At 43.4% G+C, this 12,437-nt stretch overlaps 1 protein-coding gene across 1 annotated transcript in view; it reads left to right on the top strand.

Moving 5' to 3' along the window:
* The window catches only part of CRIM1 (cysteine rich transmembrane BMP regulator 1), a 174,129-nt gene that overhangs the window by 113,608 nt on the left and 48,084 nt on the right, over window positions 1–12,437 (top strand). The window contains exons 4-7 of the mRNA XM_048505050.1: window positions 748–868; window positions 6,967–7,088; window positions 9,213–9,395; window positions 10,018–10,215. Coding sequence (XP_048361007.1) covers window positions 748–868; window positions 6,967–7,088; window positions 9,213–9,395; window positions 10,018–10,215 — 624 coding nt within the window. The remainder of the gene's footprint in view (window positions 1–747; window positions 869–6,966; window positions 7,089–9,212; window positions 9,396–10,017; window positions 10,216–12,437) is intronic.

The raw sequence follows: 12,437 nt of genomic DNA, 5'->3' as shown, positions 1-12,437 counted from the left end.
TGACAGTTCCTAACATTTAATGCTAGGTGGAATATTTTAGGTTCTCATCAGGCCAGGTTTTTTGAATACATGCCTGGAGAGACCCCCAGATATGGATTCTTGCCTTATCTATGGTTAGCCTGGTTTTGCTGCTCTTATGATTGCCATAGAGGCCAGCCACTTTACTGTTTTTGATATAATTTTTGGTAGTACTTTATGATCACTGCTGTAGACCCAGTTGTATCTGTGGTCCAGGGCTGGCTCCTACTCTATAGTTGTCTCTGTACATTGGCATACCAAATAAGTACAGTGTAGCTACACTATTTTTCAGTGCATGTGTGCCAGGAACACATGATCTTTACTCATCAAAATATAACTTTTGAATTGTATGTATCTATTGTACGCTATTGAAATTAAGATGAATATGGCATATTGTTCATGCGTACATTTGGTTTCATAAAAAGGCAGTATGCTTGGTGTAGGTATAGTCTTGTTGTTATACTTACACTGAGGGTGTGGGGGGAGATGTTTGAGATTAAGCTCTCAGACATATTTTGAAATTGTTTATAGGAGTAGGTACCTGTCTAGATTTACAGTAATCTGTAGGTTTACTATGAAATAGAATTTTCTGTAAATAAAGCAGTGAATCCTTTTTTAAAAATAGTCTCTGTACTGATAAGTAAAGTAACAAGGTACATTACTGTCATGCTTTGTTTTTTTTAAAAAAGTCGGTCTTCAATATTTTTCTGATTTGTTCTTTTCAAACAGTTTTCAGCGTAGACTGCAGTACAGTAGAATGCCCTCCTGTCCAGCAAGTTGTTTGCCCCTTGGATAGCTATGAAACCCAAGTCAGGCTGACAGCTGATGGATGTTGTACTCTTCCTACAAGGTTTGTTATGCATTGGATCTAGGAGTTTGTCTCTGCATTTACAATTGCTATTTAAGAGATCAAAGCTCTTTGATGTTGCTTTGTTTATGAAGTATGAGTTCTCTGTAGTTTAAAAAACTGCTTTATTTGGTCAAGTTTGCGGTGGAGAGTTACTAACACTCATGTTGATCAGTTGTTATATGAAAATATTAATAGCTGAAATGGAAGAAATAGTATTGCTTCCAGTTCTGAAAGGTGTTTAATTCAATGTAAGAATTGAATGCATAGCTCAAGAGAGAAGTTTTAGGTGACTATTCTTACGTTTTTATTAACCTGAATTTAGTTACTTATTTGGAAAATGCACAAAGAAAGATCTTGATGTCCTTCACCTTGATGTCATAATTAATGCCATTGGTGGTGTTATGTGTGTCCTGTGTGACATAGGAATAAAGGTTGTGGCCTAGGCTGTATTCCTGAACTTTATGTTTACAATGAAATGTCTTCTGATGCTCAGAGAAGATGAACCTTTCACAGGTGCTAACCAGTGGTCATTTTTTTCAGTATCATGCCTAGCAACTATCATTGGTGATGGTGTAATTTCAGCCCCAACATAATTAACACTTGAATATACATCAGAATTACATGCAAGAATAGACAGCATGGAGATCGTCACAAGATCTCCACAGCTTTAAGAAGCGCTAAAACACTGCTCCAAAATGATCAATAAAATTAAAAGCAGAAGTGAAGCAAAATGTTTTTTTCAAAAACAGTAATATTCTCAACCAGTACCTCTAAGTAAAAATTTGATCAACTAGCTTCTGCTCAAATCTTCTGAAACAAGAAACTTGTTCCTAACCTCAGTTGGCTGAATTCTTCAATCAGTTTTGTGTGATAAGCTGAGTAGACTTGGACGTTAAATAATATGGGGCTAAGTCATTCCAAACATGTATAAAGCAGAAGTATTGTAAAGTTATTATCACTGCATTAAATAGAGGTCTAGTGGGAGTGAAAAGAGTACCCTTATTTATTCAATCTTCTGTTACCTCAAAACAACTTAGGGAAGGAGTTATAAGATAGGAGCTAGGGAAGGACAAAACATAGAATTTGGGAGTATCCCTGTTCCCAATGAATAGCATGACACAGCTGTGTTCTAGAGACAGATGAGTAGCTTTCTCTTCACATAGATTTGTTGGGGCTGAAATTATACCATCACCAATAATAGTTGCTAGGCATGGGTATACAGCTAATGGCAAGTTTGCAGTGCAGCCCAAAGCCTAGATATTAGCAAGAATAGTATGCTTCTTCCCCTCCTTGAGGACTTGGCTTAAAGATGCTGATTCCTGATTGCCCCAAGGGAGGAGCAGCATCTCATCTGAGCCCAATGCACTGTTTTTTTATCTTGCAGCTGCAGTGCCTCAGTTAGTTCTTCTTGAAATTCCTGTTACCTTACAGCAAACAGGTGTCTCACATTTATTCCTCAAATAATCTGAACTACACATAATACTCTGGCCGAAGTACACATAATACTGCTGACCAAAGGCAAAAAGTTTTGGTTATTCTACTTCCAGTTCGTTTCCACATAATCCCCAGCATGAAATTTGCCTCTTCTACTGGAGGCGGGGGATATCTTGATTGGGTGTCTTCTTCACCACTTGCAAGGAGGCAGGAACCACTTAATTGATTAACGATCCCTTCCTGTCACGTGTCCTAGGCTTTCCTCCTCAGTATTTTTTCCTGCCTGCAGGGAGTGCATGGTTTTTTCACTAGCTCCCTAGGGCTCTAGCTCTTCCATCCAGTATAGTGTGTGTGTGTGCAATTCTGTCTCCCTCCTGTTTCCCACTCCACCAAACGTGAGTAAACTGGGAGGGGAGGATTAGTTAGAAGCAGGTGGCTAGAAGCAGGTGGCCGTGTGCTGGGGAAAACGAAACTGAAACCCCACCATTCCCAACGGTTCCTGCCTTAACATGGCGACCGGCTCCTTCACCCCCCCCCCCCCCAGGGAGGGAGTCCATGGCTAACAGCTACTGGCCGGAGGAGGACCCGAAAGCTGCGTAGAAACAAAAGCTCATGGCACTTGCAGAAGCGCAGCAGCCACCCCAGCAAGCGCCTGCAACCAGAAGCAGGTGCAAACGGCCAAAAGCATGAGTGGCAAAAGAAGGGCCGGAGGCGCCAGCGAGAAACCCGGGGAAACTGCTGGGAGCTATGCATGCCTTCCGAGGTAGCGGCCGATCCAGGCGGCTCCATTGCTGGTTCCTCCTACCCCATGCGGGATTCGGAGTCCCCGGTTTCCCCCCAAACAGAGGAAGTCTCAAGGGCCCCATTAGAGCCTAGGCCATTATCGGGGACCCAGGGGGGAGGGGCGGAGGCACCAGTCAGCAGCCAGACCCCGCGGCGGCAGCAGTCGCAGCCTGGCAATCTGCCCCGCCAGCAACTTTCACGCGCTTTCTGAGCGAACAGATAGAGAAAGCTCTCAATGCCAGGGAACGCCACGGGGCGTCAGTCAGGCCAAATTGCAGCTTCACAGAAGAGCCATCCCAGGAGGGGGTAGACCTGGCCTTCAGAAACCCCTTGGAGTTTCCAGATGAGGAGGAGGACTCCGCTGCAGAGGAAGAGGGCACAGGGGGAGCCAGATTTTCAGATACAGAGGAAAGTCCAATAGAGACAACTGAACAGGCCCCTAAGTTCTTTAAGCTGGAAAACCTACAGCTACTTATCACCAAAGCCATCTCAGCCCTGGACCTACAGGACCAGGATGGGGCAGAAGACTCTCCCCCTGACCCAGACCTTCCCTCCACATCAGCCAAGCCTCTCAAAGGGTTCCCTAAAGGCAACGTAGACTACTTCCCCCAGGACCAGGAGGGGGAAAAATTCTTCCCAGTCCCCGAATATTTTGTAATCAGAATCAGGAAAGAGTGGCTGAAACCGGCAGCTCACAAAACTCTTCCCCCCTCCTTCAAGAAGACCTACTTGATGCCCCCGCAATTCCACACGATGCTGCAAGTTCCCCCAGTGGATGCCCCGGTGGCAGCGCTTCACTCAGCAGACTTAGTAGTCAAGGAGGGGGAGGGGAACATCAGAGATCCCCTGGATAGAAGGTCAGAGGCGGCACTAAGAAAGACGCACGAATGGCTGGCGGCAGCAACTAAGACCCTTACACCGGCATCAACCGTTGCCAGGGCCAGCATGGTTTGGCTCAAGAGGGTCCTGGAAAGGATTCCAGAACTAGACACTGCCACCAGAGAGGGGGTGGAACGCGTTCTCATGGCAAGCGCCTTCATTGCAGATGCCACCCTAGATGCCATCGCCCTAGTGGCTAGAGCCATGGAAACTAGCATGATTGCCAGACGCAATGCCTGGCTGCGCCCCTGGCAAGCGGACGCACGCTCCAAGAACGTGGTAGCGGCATACACTTACCGCGGAACAGCCTTATTCGGCAGCGAATTAGACAGGGTCCTTATTGAAACCAAGGATAAAAAGAAAGCTATGCCCAAGGCAGTCAAACAAGAAAAAAGCAGTTCCTCCACCAACCGCACCACCTTTAGATCGAACAGGGTCCTACCTAGGTTCCCCAGGGAAGGGAACAAGCAGGGATGGCAACAGCAGAGTTCCTTTCGGAACAAACCCTTCCCTAGAACAAACAACAGACAGGGCAAGCCCTTCAAACCCGAGTTCAAGAAACAATGACTACATGGAGGTTCCGGTGGGAGGAAGATTAACCAGCTTCGCGACGGCCTGGCTGGGTGCCCACGTGGACAGATGGTGCAGGGAGGTGATTTCAGAGGGCTACACGATAGAGTTCCTACAGTTCCCAAAGCAGCAATTCATCCCTTCGGGAAACTCCCCCAAAACCAAAAGGACACTTCAAGCAGTGTCTCACCTCCTGGCAATTCAAGCAATAGAACAGGTCCCTGCGCAGGAGAGGTTCTCCGGCACATATTCTCACTTTTTTATGGTGCCCAAGCGGAATGGGGATTGCAGAGCGGTCCTAAACTTCAGAATGGTCAACAAATTGCTCAGGCTGCCGAAATTCCGTATGGAAACTCTGCGAACGATATCTCTAGCCCTAAAACACAACGAATTCCTCACCTCCTTAGACTTGAAAGAAGCCTACCTGCACATCCTGATCCACCCAGCCCACAGAAAATTCCTAAGGTTTTCAGTGGGAGCGCAGCACTTCCAATACAGGGCGTTACCATTTGGACTGGCCACGGCCCCGAGAACATTCTCGAAAATTCTCCTATGTCCCATCATCCAGCTGAGAGAACAGGGGATACATATACATCCATACTTGGACGACCTGCTGATCAGATCAAAGTCCAAGCAGCAAGCACGGGAAGACGTGGCCAAAGTTCACTCAAGGAACATGGTCAGAGGAGTCCAAACTCCCAATCAACCTGCTAGAGACCAGAGCAGTCCTCCTGGCCCTAAAACATTTCCGCCCACAACTGGAACACCAACACGTTATGGTAAGAACAGACAACGTGGCAACAAAAATATATATCAACAACCAAGGGGGATCCAGGTCCCCAGCACTGCATCGAGAGGTGGGTAGCAAAGAAGTTTTCTACAAACTACAGGCGGAAAAACCACCTGCATGCTCTCGAGAGCTCAAGCAGCATCAAGGGAGCAAGGCTGAGACTGCCAGACTGGAAGACTTCGGCTTGTGCTGTTCAACGCTGAGAAGACAACTCTCAGCACTAGCCACTGTATGCCCCGCCATCAAGGGCATGTCGCTCACCTCCTACCCAGTTTCAGCCATCTCAAATCCCATCAGCATAAACTGAAGTCTCCCAATCTGGAGCTGATAACCATAAAGCAGAAGGAAACAGGAGACTGTTTCCGGTTTTTTTAATATAATCTAACCCAAACCCTCACCACTGCATTCTGGATCTGCTGGAGTTTCCAGAGCAGGCCCTCAGATATCCCTGCGAAAAGTGAGTTTCAGTTATCCAGCCTAGAGGTTTGTTTTTAGCAAGCCAGTCATCCAATTTTCTTTTTGCGTACCTTATTTACATTTGTTTTGCCAGAACTGGTGATTCTGTTTGTTCACCTTATTTAGGAAAACTTTCCACTTTTAGAATTAAGCCTTTTTGTTCTTTTTTGGCTTCCTTAACTCATGTTGTTAACCTTGCAGTCATCCTTTCAACTTGGTGATAGTATTCCTGAATTTCTGGGTCTCTGTTAGTGGGGGTTTACATAGTGTCTAAGTATTCTGCAGACATTTGACTCTCTCAGTCCTCCCTTTAAACTGCATTCTGACTAGTACTCTGATTTTTGGCAGCGTTCCCTCTTTGAAGTAATATGTGATGGTTTTGGACTTTGGGGCAACTTTCCAGTGACACATTGTTGAACCTAACAACACTATGGTCACTTTTTCTGAATTACTTAGTATATGTCAACTGTACAAAATTTTTGGATACATCTAGTTGGTTTCAGATTAACATTCCACAGGCAGAAGTTATCTCATTAAACCTTACAACCATATTCTAAAAAATAAACCAGTGGTTTTGTCACCATCAAAAAATTGGCCAGAAAGTGCCTGGGGTGGAAGCATACAAACCTGTCATTGTTCATCTTGGTATAAATAGCACCAAAGTGAGCTACACAAGTAAATATCTCAAACTAAGTGTTCATAGATAAGATTGTGATGTTGTGCACATACCTGGAAGTAGCAGGTATGACAGAATTCATAATTACTCTCGTTACATCATATTCTACAAGCTGTTTTATATTAAATTGCATGTCACCAGAGTTGAGAGGGTGATTTTCCAGAGGTAGTGGGATAGGAATATTGCAGCATTTTTGATGGACAAAGTGCTTCTTAGTCTGAACTATAGTGAACTGTGAGGTAGATGTTCATTTACATTTGTGTAGATTAGGAACTAAGACCTTTTAGTCTTTTACACATCCCAGGATAGGATGTTGATGTTCAAACTCAAGCACTATCCATTGGAACATGTATTAATCTTCTTTACTGTGTTGCATTTAAAGCAGTCTTATTGTCTTTGTATTCTATAACAGCAGAAAATTAATTCACTGGCTGTTTTTGTCCTTTTTGTGCTTTAATCCCTCATGTGTTGTCATCCTCATTTATGATGCTTTCCTTTCTTTGATTTCAGGTGCGAGTGTCTCTCTGGTTTATGTGGTATACCAAAATGTGAGACAGGCTACATCCCCCAAATAGTGTCACGTGGAGATGGAACACCTGGCAAGTGCTGTGATGTTTTTGAATGTGTCAATGGTATGTGCCCTTTGTAAAGTATTCAGTATGGAAAATGTAACTGATGCTGGCAGGGGATGATGGGAACTGTAGTCCATAATATCTGGAGGCCACAAGTTTGACACCTGTAGATTACAGCAAGACTATGCTGGAGATGATAGTCTTGTTCTGACATGTGTCTTTGACAGACAATTACAGATAACCCCAGTTACATAATTGGATGACCAGACTGATTTGTGGGGAATAGGAGTGTGCATGTAGTATTTTGCTCTTTGGCAGAATGCTAATATAATAGAATGGTTTTTTGGCTAAAGGCAGACTAATTAATCGCTGAGACACCCTGATTACCAATGTGGTTGCTCAATGCTGAAGGAAGTCAGGTTTTTCTCTAAGACAGGTATTTTCCTTAGTAAGTATGATGATATTGGGAGTGATCTACTCACTATGTCTTTTGTTATGGAAATGATCAGATACTCTTTTTTCTTGGCTTCATGTGACATGCGGGAAGGAGCTGGACTCATCCCTATGGAAGAGAGTGGGGGTGCGGTGGGGGGGGGTGGAAATCTTGCCAGATCTGCCTTCTAGATAAAGTGGCTGGATGTCATATTTGAGGGAGGGTTGGGAGTGGGAAGAGGATGTGTGAGGGAGGCAGTGACCCGAAACAGGTGGAGAGAAAAGTAGGGATCAACAAGGCGAGCAGGAGTGAAAGCTAGAGCCAACAAGGAGAAGCAGAGAGAAAGGTGAAGAAGCAGGAACCACAAAGGACAGGAAGTGGAAACAGTGTAGGGAAGGCTGCCAGCGTAGAAAAATAGAGTGTACCCTCCACTGTGAGTCCTGGTGCTTGTCATTTGCTAGTAGTAAAAGTAATATGCTAAGATATATTCTTATCTTAAATTGTAAGATTTAGGTTGTCAAATAGTTGGAACCATTTAGAAACTGTTGAAACTGAATGCAGAAAAGAGCCTGGATACATACAAGCTGTGGAAAAAATGGGGTGGGGGGAGACAAGGAGGGGGATTTCACCTGATGAAGTTTTCAGACTTTTTCTGAGCCTTCACATGTCTAGGTTGGAGATTTTAGAAAAACATGCAAGCAAAGTAGGAAGGTGTGTTCATGCCCAACAGTTGCTTGTTGTTAGGTCTGAATGCAGTGAACAGAGCCCTTCTCACAAAATGAGCACTTAGTAAAACATATGAGTTCTGGCTCTTGGGGAAAGAATGCTGCTAAGGGCTTTGTGCAGCATGACTGTTTGTGTGCCCTTTAATCCAGTGAATGATATCTCACAAATTCTGTGGCACTATTTCTGAATCCAGGACAGCCATGACCATCTTGGTCCAGCATGTGTACAAAGCCTTTCCGCCCTTTAAAAAAATATTCTAATGAAATAAAAATTATGTTCATACTGAAAATGACTGTTCCTTTTTCTTTATGTCTGTGTTCCTCCTCTTCGCTGTTGTGGATACAGAGCATTCCCTGGAGTGTTCAACCACTAATCAGAAAAGAGAAACCCTATGCTTCCCAAGTAGGATATTGTGCTAATGGGGAATGCAAAGTACATGTATCCCCTTCCTGTGCTGGAACTGGGTTCTATCAACAAAAAAAGAAACAAGGAACACAGATCATGATAAAGCCTTTTTGTGCATGAATGCATGTGCGTGTTCATGTATACTTGACTCACGTTTTAAAATATTTTACCCCATTTTTATCCTGCTCTGCAGGACTCAGTGGCTAATATAGAATTACTAATAACTTTCTAATTACTGGGAGTGAGATTGAGGGGAAGAAAAACCAGACACCTCACTGAGACAGAAACAGGCCACAGTTTTTATGGAGTGCAGTCACAGCTTTTATTGAGTATAGTTATTATTTATTATTTGTTTGATTTTGATCCTATTCTCCCTCTGTCACTTCCTCATAAGACTCACAAGCACCAGTGTTTGGGCTGTAGAAACTGTATGGACTATTAAGAATTGTCAGGTAGTATATTTTCAGTTATTCAAATAGACTTTCTTATTTTGCCTTCCATTGATCTCTTGTTCTGAATCTTGACATAGATTTACTCTTTAATTATAAAAACTGACCCCTAACCTGTGTCATAGCAAAATACATCTATTCAAAAGTACCTCTTTCTGTTTGCTGTTCCAGATGTGAAGCCAGCCTGCATATTTAACAATGTGGAATATTATGATGGAGATATGTTTCGAATGGATGCTTGCCGTTTTTGTCGGTGCCAGGGTGGCGTCTCTATTTGTTTCTCAGCACAGTGTGGGGAGCTACATTGTGACAGATATTATGTACCAGAAGGAGAGTGCTGTCCAATATGTGAAGGTAACTTTTTAAAAACCGACTGCTGTATTAATTTGATTTTAAGTGTAGACTTGGCCAATCTTACCAGGATGTCATTTGCTTTTTGGACACCACAATAATTTGATCAATAATGCAAAACTTCTTATATTTCATATAACAATCTTTTTATAGACTTTGCAGTAGAAGGGTAATATTTCTGTCTGCTTTGCTCTCTGTACAACAAACAATACGTTGTCTAATTAGCAGTTTGTAATCTATGTAGTCTTACTCTTAGCACTGGGTGATTTTGCAATAGTATGATTACCAGTATGGTGTAGTGGTTAAGAGCAGATTAATTCTAATCTGGAGAACCGGATTTAATTCCCCACTCCTGGGTGACTTTGGACTAGTCACAGTTCTTCGGAACTCTCTCAGCCCCACCTACCTCCCAAGGTGTCTGTTGTGGGGAGAGGAAGGGAAAGGAGCTTGTAAGCCACCTTGAGTCTCCTTACAGGCGAGAAAGGTGGGGTATAAACCCAAACTTCTTCAATGTAGTAACATTTGTCCTTCTCATCTCAATAGTTTCAATGTAGCTGTGTTATCAGGGTTACATATGCATAAGTACTTCAGCTGGATTCAATAATCTTGGGGTTTTTTACTTCAGATTCCATTTCTCCGGTTAATAACCCTGCTGGCTGTTATGCTAATGGCCAGATCCAAGCCCATGGTGATCGCTGGAGGGAAGATGACTGCACTTTCTGCCAGTGTATCAACGGAGAGTCCCATTGTGTTGCCACGGCCTGTGGACAGAGCTGCTTGAATCCTGTCAAAGTGCCTGGGGAATGCTGCCCAATGTGTGAAGGTCAGACATGGAAAATCAAATGCCGTTTTTGAATAATAGATCTACTTTCCTTGAACTCCAAATTAAGGTGGTTATGTCACTGTTATTTTTTAAAATTTAACCACGTATAAGCATGAAATGTTTTTAGGTGCACTCAGCCTTTTTCTAGTGCAAATGTCAAAAGTTGCCATTTCAAAACCTGTGGAAAACCTTCTACCTTTCAATCTCTCAAGGTTTTTTTTTCATGCCTAATCATAGCTACTGTTTTTTTCAGTCTGCTGGGGCTGTAGCACTTCTTTTTTTTTACTTGGTATAAGCTCTTTCACAATATAATTCTAACCCTTCAGGGATCACATAGTATAAATTGCACAGCCAGTATCCCCAAGGGCAAACAGAGTCTGCGCTCTGAATGGGTGGCAGAAAAAAATATATATCTGTTTTCCAGGGAATTGGGCTGACACTCTCTGACTCGCTACACTGCTGGCAATTTCAGTACCACCTGCTACTGCATAGCAAGAGGTTTTGCCTGGGTTCTGATGCGTGTTCCCATACCTGTTCTGCTGTAACCAGTCAACTAAACCTAAGTGGACTGGGATAACACATAGTAGACCCAGTTGCCTTGCACTGGAGTTGTGTTCACTGTTTCCACAGCATCACTCTCCTTGTAAACAATTTTGCCAGAGATTCAACACATGCAAATAAAAATAACCAGATCCAGAAGCATGATTGTATGGACAAGAAAGGGACAAGAAAGTTTATGAAAATGCAATTTCAGTTCAAATCTGATTTGCACAGATTGTTGAATGGAATGGATAAAGTAGTATCTTTCAGTTTTGATAATTTAGTGAAAATAGCCAAAGATGGAAAGACTAGTCAAATAAGATCTTTATTAACCACAAATGCCAGTAACTCATAATTAGCTGGGCATGCAAGAAGATGAAGTGTGATTCCAGTAGGTTCAAGACTGAGTGTCAGGTACCAATTAGGCTCTCATCTACTAAAATCTATCCAGTGGAGCACTGGACTAAACCTTTAAGATTAAGCAGACAACGAGGATGCTGTAGGAGGAATGTCAGAACGATTTCTACCAGAGAAAGGAGAGAGATGTTACCCCGGAGAGCAGAAGCTTGTAAATATTATGATCCAGTCTGTCTGTTGTCACCGGCAGAAGAAGCTTTTGTTGCATCATGTCCATTTTATTTTATCTATTTTTATTTATTTTTCCATTTATATCCTGCTCTCCCCAGCAGGGCTCAGGGTGGCAAACAATAAGACAGCAATAAAACCATTACAATCATTAAAACCACATATGGCACAAAACCCTCCCCACGGGAGGGCACCAATGATAACAGGTCAGGCGAGCTGGCTAGATGGAAATGTCTGGCGGAAAAGCTCTGTCTTACAGGCCCTGCAGAAACTGTTTAAGTCCCTCAGGGCCCTGATCTCGCTCGGAAGCTTATTCCACCAGGTCGGGGCCAGGGCTGTAGAAGCCAGCCGGATATGCTTTGGGCCAGGGGACCTCCAGCAGGTTTCCCTTCGACGAGCAGAGGGACTGTACGGGGCAACACACACATTGCCAGTTTATTCGACTGTAGCAAAAGCTTAGGCTATACCACTAAGTTCAGATAAAGTATTCTTCTTAACTATTAAAGGATTCCATTTGAGGTGAATCAGCAGTTTTGTAGCACAAGTCCAGTCACTTATGCACAGCTCTCATGCATCCAGTTGTGCCACAAACAGCACCTTTCATATATCACACATATAAATGGTGATCTAGTACCATTATCTTAGTATTGCTAGAAGTCATATAGAAGTGATCTGTGTATAAACGCAATGAAAGTTATATGTATTTCATACTCTCCCCTGTTCACCTATCAAGTGAGATGGGGGTGTCTAATTTTTTTTATGAATAGGAATTGCTGGTAAGAGGGGCAAAACCATCTCCCCTCCCATCACTTCAATGTTTTTGTCCAACCAGGCTCACCTCCAGTACTGGAGCTGCATTTGCAGTAAAGTGCTTTAACTAGTGGTTTTGTAGAAAGGCAAGACAGGCAAGATGTTATATACAGACACCTTCTGCTGCTGCTTTATGTGAGAACTGTACAGACACATCAATAAATGGATATAACCTTGTAAGGGTGAGGGGACAGTCTAGGGGCTCAGCATTCTATCAGGGGGCTGGGGATGCTTTATTTGCTCTCAGTTGCCCTAAGTAACTTGTCTCTTTGGCACATTCATTCCCT

The sequence above is a fragment of the Sphaerodactylus townsendi genome, linkage group LG01, assembly GCF_021028975.2.
Source record: "Sphaerodactylus townsendi isolate TG3544 linkage group LG01, MPM_Stown_v2.3, whole genome shotgun sequence".
Taxonomy (NCBI): domain Eukaryota; kingdom Metazoa; phylum Chordata; class Lepidosauria; order Squamata; family Sphaerodactylidae; genus Sphaerodactylus; species Sphaerodactylus townsendi.
Note: the sequence above shows the minus strand (reverse complement) of the source record. Positions and strands in the feature narration are given on the sequence as shown.